The sequence below is a fragment of the Camellia sinensis genome, chromosome 3 (assembly GCF_055761805.1).
Source record: "Camellia sinensis isolate YWXY chromosome 3, ASM5576180v1, whole genome shotgun sequence".
NCBI lineage: Eukaryota > Viridiplantae > Streptophyta > Magnoliopsida > Ericales > Theaceae > Camellia > Camellia sinensis.
This window is the reverse complement of record NC_138963.1, coordinates 34,891,031-34,905,679: the sequence shown is the minus strand read 5'-3', so window position 1 is coordinate 34,905,679 and position 14,649 is coordinate 34,891,031. Positions and strand designations below refer to the sequence as shown.

At 33.9% G+C, this 14,649-nt stretch overlaps 1 protein-coding gene across 2 annotated transcripts; it reads left to right on the top strand.

Moving 5' to 3' along the window:
• The first annotated feature begins 393 nt into the window (after nucleotides 1–393).
• Nucleotides 394–3,785, top strand: LOC114293611 (peroxiredoxin-2E, chloroplastic). 2 transcript variants are annotated; one of them, XM_028237715.2, is made up of 2 exons: nucleotides 394–1,233; nucleotides 3,555–3,785. In XM_028237715.2, exon 1 carries the CDS (start codon nucleotides 571–573, stop codon nucleotides 1,213–1,215), a length of 645 nt encoding a protein of 214 aa, XP_028093516.2. In that variant the 5' UTR covers nucleotides 394–570; the 3' UTR covers nucleotides 1,216–1,233; nucleotides 3,555–3,785. The 2 variants fall into 2 exon arrangements, with proteins under 2 accessions (XP_028093516.2, XP_082775628.1); XM_082919502.1 differs by having other exon boundaries at nucleotides 434–1,233; nucleotides 3,526–3,785.
• Nucleotides 3,786–14,649: the final 10,864 nt, after the last annotated feature.

The window sequence follows — 14,649 nt, the reverse complement described above, 5'->3', positions numbered from 1 at the left end:
ATCTCACGGACCTAAATAGTACTCTCCAATTTAGATTTTAAGAGATCTCAAGACTTCAAAAAAAACTCAACCTAAACTATTTGATAAGTTCGTCGCAAATGATCGAGATGGGTCTTATGGTGGGCAACGATACATTCCAACATTAAAAACCTAAAATTATCATAAAATCACATGATTTATTTGAGAAAAATGAGGTATTGCAAACTTTGAATCACCAAAGTAAACTCCTAAATTGCTTCAAGCCTCCTTGAATCTACTGCTCTATCTTGGTAATTTGTTGATGAGTAGTTTCATAGCCATTTAGATAAACTCATGGACGGGAGGGATCATTTGTCTCAAAACAAAACAAAACCATAAAATAGCCCACACCCACCATCATCGTCTCCTCCTCCGCCCAAAATCCCAAACTCATCCACAGATTCCCAAACGCCAACCAACTTCACCCAACTCACCCCCACATTTCTCTCTCTAAACACCCCCCAAATTCTCTCTCTACAACACACACATATATATAGATATAGATATAGATATAGATATACATTATACATACACTGCTCTATCTCTACAGCAATGGCAGCCACAACAGCTCAAACCATGTCAACAACCTTACTACTCTCCTCCCCCAAACCCCCCTCTCTCTCCACCTCCTCTTTCTCTCTCCTCCCCCTCAATCTCCGCCACCGCCGCCCAATCTCCCTCAAATCCTCCACCACCAATATCTCCGCCATCATCTCCGTCGGCGACGAGCTCCCTGAATCCACACTCTCCTACTTCGACGCCGCAGACGAGCTCCAAACCTTAACCATCTCCGACCTCACCAAAAACAAAAAAACTATCCTCTTCGCCGTCCCAGGCGCATTCACCCCAACCTGCTCCCAAAAACACCTCCCCGGATTCGTGTCGGCGGCCGCGGAGCTCAAATCGAAAGGGATCGACGCGATCGCCTGCGTGTCCGTGAACGACGCGTTTGTGATGAAGGCGTGGAAGAAGGGGCTGGAAATCGAAGATGAAGTGATGATGCTGAGCGATGGGAATGGGGATTTCACGAAGGCGATTGGGTGCGAATTGGATCTGAGTGATAATCCGATGGGGTTGGGAGTGAGGTCGAGGAGGTACGCGATGTTGGTGGAGGATGGCGTTGTGAAGGTGTTGAATTTGGAGGAAGGTGGTTCTTTTACTTTCAGTGGTGCTGAGGACATGCTCAAAGTGCTTTGATCTCAGAGGTTGAATTTGGTATGTTTTTGCCTTTTTTTTTTTTTTTTTTTTTTTTGAATGATGATTTTGTTTTTGGGTTTATAATTGGCGTTTTTTTGTTGGGACTGAGTTTGTAATTGGAGGTTGAAACTTTAAAGGAGGACTGTTTTGGTTTTAATTAATAATAAAATAAAATGGATGGATTGATGAAATTTGATTACACTTGTTTATTTTTAAGGGAAATTATTAATAAGTCCTATCAGAGAGACTTATACTATATATAGTTCTACTAAAAAAAATTATGTTATCATAAGTTCTGTGTGAAGTTTGTTGACACATTTACTCTCAATATTAGTTGTTAATATCATAAATAATGGTAAAACCATATATAGGAAATTAAATATTACTATAAATTAAATTTGTGAAACGTAACGCGACACCTACATAAACGTAACGTAACGTGATCATATCAGATGGGACATTACGTAAACGTAACGTGACGTGACACCTACATAAACGTAACGTAACGGATACCTACATAAACATAACGTAACGTGACACTTACATAAACGTAACGTAACGTGGCCATATCAGATGGGACATTACATAAACGTAATGTGACGTGACACGGACATAAACGTAACGTAACGTGACACCTACATATACGTAACGCCACACATACATAAACGTAACGTAACGTGTCACGTTACGTTTCGCAAACTTAATAATTTTTTGATTTTTTAAATTGAATGTGAAAATGTTACTTGTTCGTGTATTTTGAAATTCACATTAATATAGATATGATCTATAGTAACATTCAATTTCCTATATATAGTTTTGCCATTATAGTGTATAATAGTATATTAATATCATTTATTTACAACTCATAAGATCTTGTGGAACACATTCCTATCTAAATAGGACTTGAAACTCTATAAGAAATTACACAGGACTTAACATAGTATAAGTGTTTGAAATAGGATTTATAAATAACTCTCCCTTATTTTTTTATAATTTTAAATTAAAAAAATTACCAGTGTTAGTCAATTTTATAATAAATGAAAAAGGGAAATTTTGAGAAATTAACTCAATTGCTTATGCGTGGTCAACTCAGTTACACTATGTTTGGAACTCAGGAGGGGAAAGAAAAAAAAAATGATTACTTAAGTTATAAGAGTAAAGAAAAGAAATGAATGTGATTTCTCTCTTTTTTATTTGGATAAGAAAGAAATAAAAAAAAAGAAATGATTGTGATTTCTCTCATTCTTATTTGATTAGATTTCATTAAGAGAAAAGAAAAGAAATTATATTATGTTATATTACCAAAATAACTTTTTTATATTTTCAATCATTTTATTTCTTTTATTTTTATAGGGATAAAATTGGTATTATGAAAATAATGATTTCTTTTCTTTCAGAATCTCTCCACTTTTGGGAAGATTGAAAATGAGGCTTATAAGAGAAAAGAGTTTCTCTCAATTTCTCTCAATTTCTTTCTATTTCTCTTTACTTAAGTTATCCAAACAAATAAGAGAAATATATATCTCTCCATTTCTTTTCTTTTCTTTTCAAATCACTCAATCTAAGCATAGCGTTACGGTCCGTTTGAGGGTTTTTTTTTTTTTTTTTTTTTTTACAATAAAAAAATAAAAATAATCAATCACATCACCATAGACTCCAAATGGCCATACAAGACGAGTCCAGATCCCCTCCTTGAGCCCCCTCCTTCATTTCCTCCTTGCAGGGGCTTTCGGGTCCACTTTGAAGCCCAGTTTTGATAATCTGAACCGTTCGTATTTTTAGATTTATTCAGTATATCATACCTGTAAAAAATCAAGTTGATCAGATATCAGAAAGTATGCGTTCAGAAAATTGGGATTACAAACTATTTTTAATAAACAGTTTTCCGAACACATACTTTATGATATCCGATCAACTTGATTTTTTACAAGTATGATATACTAAATAAATCTAAAAATATGAACGGTTCGGATTATCAAAATTGGGCCTCAAAGTGGGCCTGAAGGCCTTGCAAGGAGGGAATGAAGGACCGAAATGAAGGCGAGGATCCCAATTCATACAAGACGCCTTCACTTGGCAATTGATTTTTTTATTTTATTTTAGGGGGAATTACAATCTAGTTGAGTGTAAAAAGAATATTTACAGATAAATGAAAAGTTTATAATTTTAATTATTAATATTTATAAAATTTATCGTGTGTTCCTCCTCCCCTCCAAATTTACACTGAATTGTAATTTTTCTTTATTTTATACCTGGTGGCATTATAAATTTGTAATTTTTATTATTATTTATTATTTATATAATTGCAAGACATGTGACATTCTCCAACTCATTTGAAGGTTATGAGAAGTTATGAAGTGTAAAAAGATGATGGATAATAAAGTGGAGAACATGGAGCATGAAGTGGAGGTTGAAGGAAGTTATGGAAGATCATGTAATCTGAAATGGAGGAGGTGGAAGAGTAGGTAATTTTAAGTAATTTTTTCCTACAAATGTTTGCCTATAAATAGCCCTTTATGGCTATATTGTAAAAGATCCAGAATTCAAATAAAAAACAATTAATTTCAATATCCCTTGGTATTTTCCTTATCTTAAGAGTAGTTTAACATAGATTTATATTTCGAAATATTTATTTTCAGCATTTCCTTTTCAAAGCATTTTATGCACTTTATTTTCAAAGTATAGGAGTAGGGACTTGGGGTCACTGCTGTGCTTTTGGCACAACAGTGACTGTTGTGCCTCATTTTGAAATACATTATGAGCTTATTTTTATGATCTGAACCGTTCATTTTGTAGGATTTGTTGAGTACTTTAAACTTACCAAAAATCATATTAATCGGATATCAATAACTATATGGTCGAAGTGCATATTTTTATACTATTTTTCAAAAGAAAAACTTCTTGTCTATTTTTTTGGTTATCAATCATATAGTTATTGGTATTCGATTAATATGATTTTTGGTAGGCATGAAGTACTCAACAAACCTTACAACATGAACGGCTCAGATTATAAAAATAAATCCATAATGCACCACAAAATGAGGCACAACAGTCACTGCTGTGCCAAAGGCACAACAGTGACCCCAATTCCTAGGAGTAAAGGTAAGTAATTGTTACTTTGATTGTTCATTCAATCATCTTTCTCCGTCTTCCTCATTCTTCTTTTAATTTTTATTTTCTTTAACACTAGGCAATTTTGAAGTCCTCTTCATTGAGACAAAAGAACCGTCAACGCAATCGCTTGATAATTGATTTGAATTTAATATGTAAGGATTTTTTAATCCTTATTGGCACGTTCGCATTTATGATATTTTCTTTCGTAGGAAAAATAAGCCAACAATACCAACCTAACCTTTTTGTTTCAAATTGATCTCTCTTAATAATTTGTCTTAATATTTGGCCAAATAGTGCTGATTTCCTCCCCGGGACATTAGGCACCAGTATTTACGATTTGAATTGAACCTAATATGCTCTCAACTAATTTCTCCATCTATGATGTGAAGTTTCAGGTTCAACTCTAATAAAAAAACGTTTGATATATTTTGTGGTATAATTGATTTATTTCTCCCTTATTATAGCGGTTGTATGTGGTTATATAATTAATATTGATGGTTGCACTTTGCTTGTTGAGCTTGGGGGTTTAGTGGATTGGTTATTAGATTTTGTTAACTTTTTAAGTATTGTGAGTTTAGTGGAATGGTTATTAGATTTTGTTAATTTTCTTTGTTTTTTTTTTGGGTTTATAATTGGAGGTTGAAACTTTAAAGGAGGACTGTTTTGGTTTTAATTAATAATAAAGTGGATGGTTTGATTTATGAAATATGGTGCACTTGTTTATTTTTATTATTATTTTAAATTTAAAAACTTACTAGTGTTAGATAGTCAATTTTATGATAAATGAAAAAGGGATTGCAAAATGAACTAAAGTGAACCATTTTGAGAAATTAACTCAAAGTCAATTTTATGATAAATGAAAAAGGGATTGCTAAATTGCTTAAACGAGGTCAATTCAGTTTTTTATTTTTTATTTATTATTATTATTTTTAATAAAAAGGGATTGAGTGACATTTTGATTTTTAGAAGCCAAAGAATGATTAGAAAAGTTGACAAAATGTGTGTGTGTGTGTTTTTTTTTTTTTTTTTTTTGAGTAGAAATACTGATCTGATATTTAAGTTTTTTCAACTGATGATAAATAATTTTTTTAATAAAAAATTAGTTAGCACATAACAAACACTCCCTCAATTACTTAAGTGAGGTCAACATTTTTCACTTGACAGTTGACTTTTTGTTTTATTTTAGGGGCAATTGCAATCCAATCGAGTGTAGAAAAAAATATTAACAGATAAATGAAAAAATTTATAATTTTAATTATTAATATTTATAAAATTTATTGTGTATACCCCCCAACCACCACCCCAAAAAAAAAAAATTTACACTAATTTTTCCTTTCTTTTATGCCACCCTAATCTTTTTGTTTCAAATTGATCTCACTTAATATTTTATCTTAATATTTGTTACCCCCCCCCCCCGGGGACATTAGGCATCAGTATTTACAATTTGAATTGAATATAATATACCGTCAACTAATTTTTCCATCTATTTTTTGTAGTGTGAGATTTCGGATTCAATTTCTATATAGAGGAATATGAAACCTTTTGTGGTGTAGCCAGTTTATTTCTTACCTCTTATGGAGATTGTATGTAAGTATGTAATTATGTGATTATGTGATTATTATTGGTTGTTGAACTTTGCTTAGTGAGCTTGTGGGTTTAGTGGATTGGTTATTAGATTTTGTTAACATTCTAATTATTGTGGGTTAGTGATTTATTTGATAATGTAAATATTTTTTATAGTGTAATTACTCTCTTATCCATTGAAAAAAAAAAAAATAGTTGCAGTAAGGAATTAATAAAAAAAAATGAGAGCATTATGTTTTGTTAGAACGATATAAAAAAATAAAGTGAAAAAATAATTCAGAGACATTTAGAGATTATTTGAGATGATTTAAATAAGTATATTTTTTAACTTTTTACAAAAAGATATGTACAAAAATAGAAAAATGATGTGACTTAAATAAATACACTTATCTAAATAAATACATTTATTTAATTTATACCAAATAAGGCCCTATTCTCACTAAGAGCATCAACACTGGAGATGCCCTATTCTTAGCCCATTACGAATGCTACCATGGACAAACTAGTCGTGCTGTTAGGAGCATCTTTAATAGTGTTGTTAAAATTATTTGTTAAAGTATGTTATATGATAAGAAGTGTGAAAAGTGAAATTCATTTGTGTGTGTTAAGTGTTTGTTAGTTTAGAAAGTTGATGTAATTAAGGTGTGTTAATGTGTTAAGTGTTTTTGAACGTCAATTTTCACTCATGATCGGACGTCCATTCAAATAATCAGACTTATATATATTTATATATATATCTCTTTCACTTCTCCTGCGTTGCTAGTGTGCTCTCTACAATTAGTATTTGATTTAGTGAAAAGTTAACTGTGCAATGTACATAGCTAGCTAGGGATGAGAATTTGATACGTAACTCGTTAACACGATTTGAATCATACACGTAATTAAAGTGTTAGGGTTAATCATTTTTTGACTTGAACCCAAATATGACACCACCTGAAAATATAAATATTAAATGAGTTGCGTTTGGGTTGAACACGGGAAATTCGGAATGGACACGTTTGGCTTGCGTAAATATTCGTGTCGACATGTTGAGATAAACCCACTATTGACTCGCATGTACCCTAAATACAACTTAAATTACATAACTATAAGATCATGAGTAATTCATTCTCAAATTTTAGATTTAAATTTAAATCTCTATATAATATATATCTAATGAAATATAATCTTAAATTAATGATAAATCGGTAGAAGTCAAGATTGGTAGACACGAGTTTTTGAATGTGTGGTATTAGTGTTTTAGTGACAAAAGTCAATTTGAAAGAATCACAACAATGTTACTTTGAACATTATTATTATTCTCAGTTTGATATTAGATGAAAACTTATTTTGCTTTTAAAAATTTATTAGATATTTAAATATTAATGAGTGACAATAATTTAGATTGGATTAGTGATGAATATTTTTAATAGATTTTGGGATATATATTATCATTGTGTGTCAATGTTTAAATAAGTTATTCCTATGCATGTTATGTGAAACACGTTTTATTTTTTTTATTTTAATTTTTAATTATAAAAATAGGCGGCACAATTTGCTTGTAATTTGAAATATGAACTTCTGATAATCGTATTAAGCATGTCGTGTTAGGATTAATATAATTATAAGTAGGTCAGGTCTTTGTTAATATAATTGACATGTTTAATTAAATGAGCCATGTTAATGTTAGATTATTTTAAACACAAACCCGTTATGATACGATATAAAAATGACACGACATGACAGGACACAATTTTCACCAGCTAATCACAACTAGTCCATTGAAGCAAAATATAAAAACATAAGTTAGTTAACTGTTATTGTCTGATACTAGCAATGGGTTCAACAAACCCATTGGAGATGCTATAAGGGAAACATTTTGTGTTAGGTGCTAACACAGTTGCTGGCGAGCCCACTAGCAGCTGTGTTGTGAGAGAGGCAATAACTGCAATGGAATTTCTTATAATTTTTAATGATAGTGAAGTTTTTTTATATTTTATATTTTTAATTCTTAACACGTATTTTAACATCGTTATTATACCACTACTCACTCTCTATAACACACAAATAGATCTCACTCTTCATATATATTTTTTTAATATAACACACTTTAATAAACAAGTTTAACAATAATATTAGAGATGCTCTAATGTCATAATATTATACCGAAAATAATTCTTAATTTAAAATTTATGTTTTAAATTGATATCACTCAATAATTTATCTTTGTATTTGTCCCCCTTGAGGGCAGCCTAGGAAATATATATATATATATATACATATGGTAGTAGTGTCAAGTTCCTCATTGGGAATATTAATTTAGGATTTGTCTTGCACCCAAAACAAGCAATCTGGAGCAAATGGCAATTCTAATTTGTAGCATATATTTGGTTATTTTTCATGCGAAGGTGAGAGTAGATGCCATAAATAGATAGGGATAAATTTTTTGATAAAAGAGAGTGTGATACAGGCTTGTTTTGGAAAGTAAATTAAAATTGACTTTTTAAATTTTTTTTCGATATTTTTTTTAATACATGTAAAAAAATAAAAAGATGATATAACTTGAAAAAAATCAAAAAGTGACTTTTAACCGAGTTGTCAAAACAAACTATTATATTTTGTTAGGATGATATAAAAATATATAATAATTATTTTTTATTAAATAAAAGTGAAAATAATTTAGAAAAATTATTACATATTAGTAAAAAAAATTATGATTTTAATTATTAATAATTATATAAGTTATTATAAAAATTATTAGTGATAAATTTTTTTTTAAAAAAATTGTCGTCGAGTAGTTGAATCCAGATGGATTCACCAACTGCTGTCTATGAAAAGATTTTGTGACTGTATATTCCGACTGGATATTCCCTCTCAAGTCTTCCAAAACAAAACAAAAAAACAAAAAAATGTCTCCGAGTTAGAAAATTAAATTAGAGGAATACTTATTAATTATAATATTAAAATTTTTTATAAAAATATTTTATACAAATTTTTATGATTGATTTCGAAAAATATCAAAAAAATAATATTATTTATAACAAGTGTATTATGGACAATATAAAAAATATCAATATAAGTCTTAAAATAAATTATATAATGATAAGTTATTTTTTATACAAAATTTGATTAAATATAATGATAAGAATTAAAAATATAATAGTTTGTCAAAACAGTGGCAGAGGTAGAATTTTAAATTAGAGGGGATATTTATTAATTATAATATTAAAAATTTTTACAAAAATATTTCATGCAAGTTTTTACGATTAATTTCGAGAAATATCAAAAAAACTAAAATTATTTATAACAAGTGTATCATGGACAATATAAAAAATATCGATATAAGTCTTAAAATAAATTATATAATGATAAGTTATTTTTTTTTATAAAATTTGATTAAATATAATGGTAATACCACGTCATTATTATTATGTGATATCACCAACTAATAGTAAATAAACACATAGAGAGTGAACTTCGTATGTCAAATGTAACTAACAATCTAATAAATTTCATATTTTTATAGTGAGATTACTTATGTTTGCATGTCAATAATAATGACATTACCGTTACCTTCAAAAATTTTCATAAAATTTACATAGATAATATGGTTTATAATAGTCTCTTCATTTTCAATCAAAATAACTATTATTATTTTCATAATTTTTAAAATATCATTAACATTACACTCTATTAATATTTTTATAGTTTTTTATTTAAAATATTTTCTTTATATTTACACAAAAAAAAGAGAAAAAAAAAGTCCAAAATCCAAAGGAGGCACATCACCCCCGATCCTCACTTCCCTCCGCTCCAACACTTATCAATAAAAATAAGGTTCTATTAGATTCAAACTTTTATAAATTTTAATGTCTTATTTTTGAAATTTATTATTCATTAAATTTTATTAATAAAGTAATAAATTTATCAATTTATATTATTTTTATAAATAAATTTATAATCATAAATTTACCAATTAAGACCCGTAAGTATACAAGTTTAGACTCCTGCGATTTAGTAAGTTGTTTCAAGGAAAATATCATTATAGCATAACTTGGAAAAAGTATTTGCACATTAATGAAAAAATTTATTATATTAAAAGATAAGTTTATAAACTTTGCCATCCAATTAAGATTATTTTATAAAAGTACGCCTGAAAATTACCTCACACCTTTTGTGATGTGAAATCTCGAATTTAACTTTTATAAAGATGAGTTTAATATCATTTGTGGTAATATTTATTTCTCCTCTACCTTGGGAGTTGTATGCAAATAGTAGTAGAATGGTTGTAGTTGTTAGACTTGAGCTTTATTGTTTAGATAGACTTTGTTAATTTTCTAGTTAACATAAATTAATAGGAATAATGTTAGAAATTTTAAAATTTTTATCAAATGTCTCATATGGGCATAAGACTCACATAAAATTGATGCAGCACGGTCTCTCGGTCGGACATAGACTGAGAGATTCGCTCACCATGAACCAATTGGCGACCATGGAGCCATTGATGCAGTGCATCAACAAGCACATCTGCGTAGAGGATGATGCTACTGCGGCCACCGTAAAGGCGAATCCGATGGCAATGAACAAAAGAGTAGTTCATGTGGTCGGACATGAGGCAAACCGTCCGAGTGACTGCGCAAGAGAGTCAGACCGTGGTGCAGACCGCAGCAACCGAGGTAAAGGTCGCCGCAACGACCGAGTTGATTACCCCCGTGACGCCGCGAAAGATGCGAAGAGAAAGTTGAACGCCCAGACAGGCATCACCACGGTTTTCAAAATTTCAATCTACTGCATCCTTAGCAAAATTTGCGATGTGATGTATATCCAGTTTCCAGCTAAGTTGGGCAATGCGCAAAGGGGCTTCAATCTGCGGTATTGCTTCACCTTTCATGGCGAGCAAGGGCACCATACAGAGGCTTGTTTGCCTTTGAAACAACACTTGGAGGAGTTGGCCGCCGCTGGTCACTTGGACCGTTACATCGATAGAGGCATTAAGGCCCCCCTCCATGCTCCGGTTGAGCCAAATGGTTTAACCGTCCTAGAAGCACCCCCACAAGGTGTGATCAACGTGATCCACGTCATCATCGAGCCAGCGCGGGTATGCGAGCTCGAGTAGTCTGCAAAAGTACTGGTTGCATGAAATTCCTGCTTGACGGTCGCTAGAGCGGGTACTGAGTAGAAAAGGTTCCTCGCTTGAGCACCACTTTGGTCGCTCGAGCGACTTGTAAAATTTCAGAAAATTTCTAGAAACTCGATTTTCACGCTCAAGCGACGCATTCTTCGCTCGAGCAGACACGACGAATTCTGGGATTTCCAGAACTGCATTTGAGCTTCAAAGTTGTTGTTCAAAGGCTCCAAACTCATACTTTAGACACAAAAACATGGGAAAACTTTATAAAACATATAAATATAGTTACTTTGGAACCAATTGCTCAAAATCATGAACCAAAATCTCAAAATCCATCTTGAACTACAAAATTGATCCCATGCATGAGACTAGCTTTTTAATCTCTTTGCAAAACTTGATCAAATGGTATGAAAAGTGTAAGAACATGAAATCTCTTCAAATGAATGTGTGAGGGTTCCATGCATGTAAAGAATTTCATGGAATTCAAACTCAAATTGGGGATTCATGCATGCATGTATGCAATCATGCTCAATTCTTCCATAACCAAGATGATCCTAGCATATACTTTCTAAATACATGCAATTGGTCTCATAGCTTGGTGAATTCATTTCTTATATGGATTATCTACAATAATTAAGTGTGGTTTCCATACCTAGAGTTAAATTCAAGTGCCATCCTAGCTCAATCTTCAAGTCTTCTAAACTTTTCTACAAATCCTCCTTGTTCTCTCTCTAAAAGCTGAGCTCTCCTCCATTCTCTCTCAAATTCTTAGCTCAAAGATGTATTTTTGTCTATTTGAGCTTATCTAGCTCATATATATGTATGTAATTAGCTTAAGTTAATTAAGCCTAGTTAGTACTAATTAATCATACTTCATTCTAATAAACTCAAATCAATCATTCAAATTATTTTAATTAAAGCTGCCATAAAATTTTAAATATTCTAATTAGCCTATCGAGACAATCAATTTCAGTTTCTGGAGCAGCCTAGGTTCTCAATTTCTGACTCTAAGTTGTCAATTTGAACAGATAATCCATGTAACAACAGATAATTACGAAATTAAACATGTAATCACATAAGTAAACACACAACCATGCAATTAGGCTTATTAAAATAACATAATATACTAGTTTGGAGGTCGGTGTCGTCTCACTAAGGGATGATAAAAAAGTCAAAGCATATGAGGGAAGTCCTGTCTGTCCAGCTCGTGGTCAAGAAGGGCAAAATCGAGGTGAAAGATGTGCTTAGCTTTTCGGATCTTGATCGAATTCAAACGCCGCACAATGACATACTGGTGGTCACCTTTCGCGTCAGGGACTTTGAAGTTAGGCGCATTTTGATCGACCAGGGTAGCTCGGTCGAAATAATGTATTAAGACGCCTTTAAGCAACTCAAGATAAGTGATTAAGACTTGGCCTCTGCGACCTCGCCATTGGTCAGCTTCAACTCGCAACCGGAGTGGCTTATGGAGAAGATCATCTTGTCGGTCAAAGTAGGAACTATTGTGAAGCAGGTGGAGTTCTGGGTGTTGAAGATGCTTTCTATGTACAACCTGATCTTAAGCTGAGGATGGCTTCATGCCATGCAAGCAGTGGCTTCGACCTACCATCAAGTTATGAGGTTCCCCTCTCTGCGGGGATGCTTGAAGAGATATGGGGCAATCAGGTCATGGCCAAGCAGCGTTTCGTGGTCGTGAATGGTAGTCGAGCTGCCAAAGGATTCGTGCCAATGATCGAAGGATCGGAAGATCAAAGTGTCCTGGATGATGTGGGTACTAGGACCGAAGAAAAGGCTGTTGAAGACCCTCACCGCCTGAGAACGGCTAGAGATGGTGGAGTTTTTGGTGGCAAATATCGAAGTGTTTGCGTGGATGCCTTACGACATGCCTAGCATCGATCCAAACTTTATTTGCCACAAACTTAACGTCTTTCCAGATGCCCGACCTATCATTCAAAGAACGTGAAGATCAGCGTTTCATCACGCCGAGGTAGTGGCAGAAGAGGTCAAAAACTTGCTTGAAGCATGGCAATCCAGGAAGTGCATTACCCTCGGTAGGTTTCCAACATGGTCGTGGTACCGAAGAAGAGTGAGAAATGGCGAGTCTGCGTCGACTACAAGACGGTTAACCGAGCTTGCTCCAAAGATAGTTTCCCCTTGCCAAGAATCGACTAACTGGTGGACCTTACTGCATGACATAACCGACTCAGCTTTTTGGATGCTTACCGTAGTTATCATCAGATAGCCATGCATGAGTCTGACCGGGAGATTACTTCTTCCACCACACCAAGGGAGTTGTTCTGCTACCGAGTTATGCCCTTCAGGTTGAAGAACGCCGAGGCAACCTTTCAAAGGATGGTCACGAAGATGTTCCCTTGCTCGGCCGGACAATGGAGGGATATATCTATGACATGGTTGTAAAGAGCAAACATGAGGTCGACCACCTGTCTGACTTGGCAGAGATGTTTTCCATTCTCAAGCACCACAAGTTGCGTCTGAATTCCTCAAAGTGTGCCTTCGGCGTGGGGTCAGGGAAATTCTTGGGCTTTCTGGTCACCAATTGTGGCATCAAGGCAGACCCTTCCCGAATCAAGGCTATACAAGAATTAAAGCAATCCAACTCAACAAAGGATGTGCAACATCTTGCCGAGATGGTAGCCGCGCTTAACCGATTTATAAGCCGATCATCAGATCGTTGCGGCTCTTTCTTCCATGCCTTGAAGACCAAGTTTTCATGGGATGAAGAATGTGACAAAGCCTTAGCTGAGCTAAAAAGATACCTATCTTCCGCTCCACTCTTGGTCACGCCGAAGAATGACGAAGAACTCTATCTCTATCTGGCTGTTTCTCAACATGCCGTAAGCACGGTGCTTGTTCGGGCAGAAGGCATCCAGCATCTACCGATTTTCTACGTGAGCAAAACCTTACTCCCAGCGGAGTTGAGATACTTGCCATTGGAGAAACTCGCCTTAGCACTGATGATGGCCTCAAGGAAATTGGCACATTACTTTCATGCTCACACGATTGTGGTGTTGATCGAATTCCCTTTGAAAGCTTTGTTCGAGCAAGCAGACTTCTCCGGTCGAATCTTGAAGTGGGCAGTCGAGCTGGGGCAATTCGACGTCAAGTTTCAACCCCAAACGGCCATCAAAGCCCAATCATTGGCCGACTTCGTCGCAGAGTTCTCACCCGGAATACATCCAGTTTACCTAGTGGATCTTACTAGAGTAACCGGGCTGCAGGGGATAGACACAGCGAAAATTGCACAGCCTTCCACCAAACCAAATATTGAAGGCGATGCCGAAGTTGCGTGCCTGTCTACAGACCCATCATTCGAAAGCATACTACAGCCTGGCAATGAGCTGTTGAATTTGGGAATAACAGGGCAACCTGTGGGATCCAACGTTGTATCGCCACGGGAGGATGAAGGCATTCTTGTTGCAATCGTCAACGGCGCACTTGTTGCGGAACTAGCCGAGCAACCGAGTAATTCTGATCACCTGGACCTTCAGACATCCCAGGACCCCACTGAATGTTGGAAGCTTTTCATCGACGAAATGTGGAAACTTTTTGTCGATGGTGCCTCAAATCGTTATGGAACCGGGCTAGGAGTGGTCTTGATCTCCCCAGAC

Bases quoted from the DNA above. Each gene is read 5' to 3' on its own strand.
- LOC114293611 (XM_028237715.2), top strand. From the start codon at position 571: ATGGCAGCCACAACAGCTCAAACCATGTCAACAACCTTACTACTCTCC.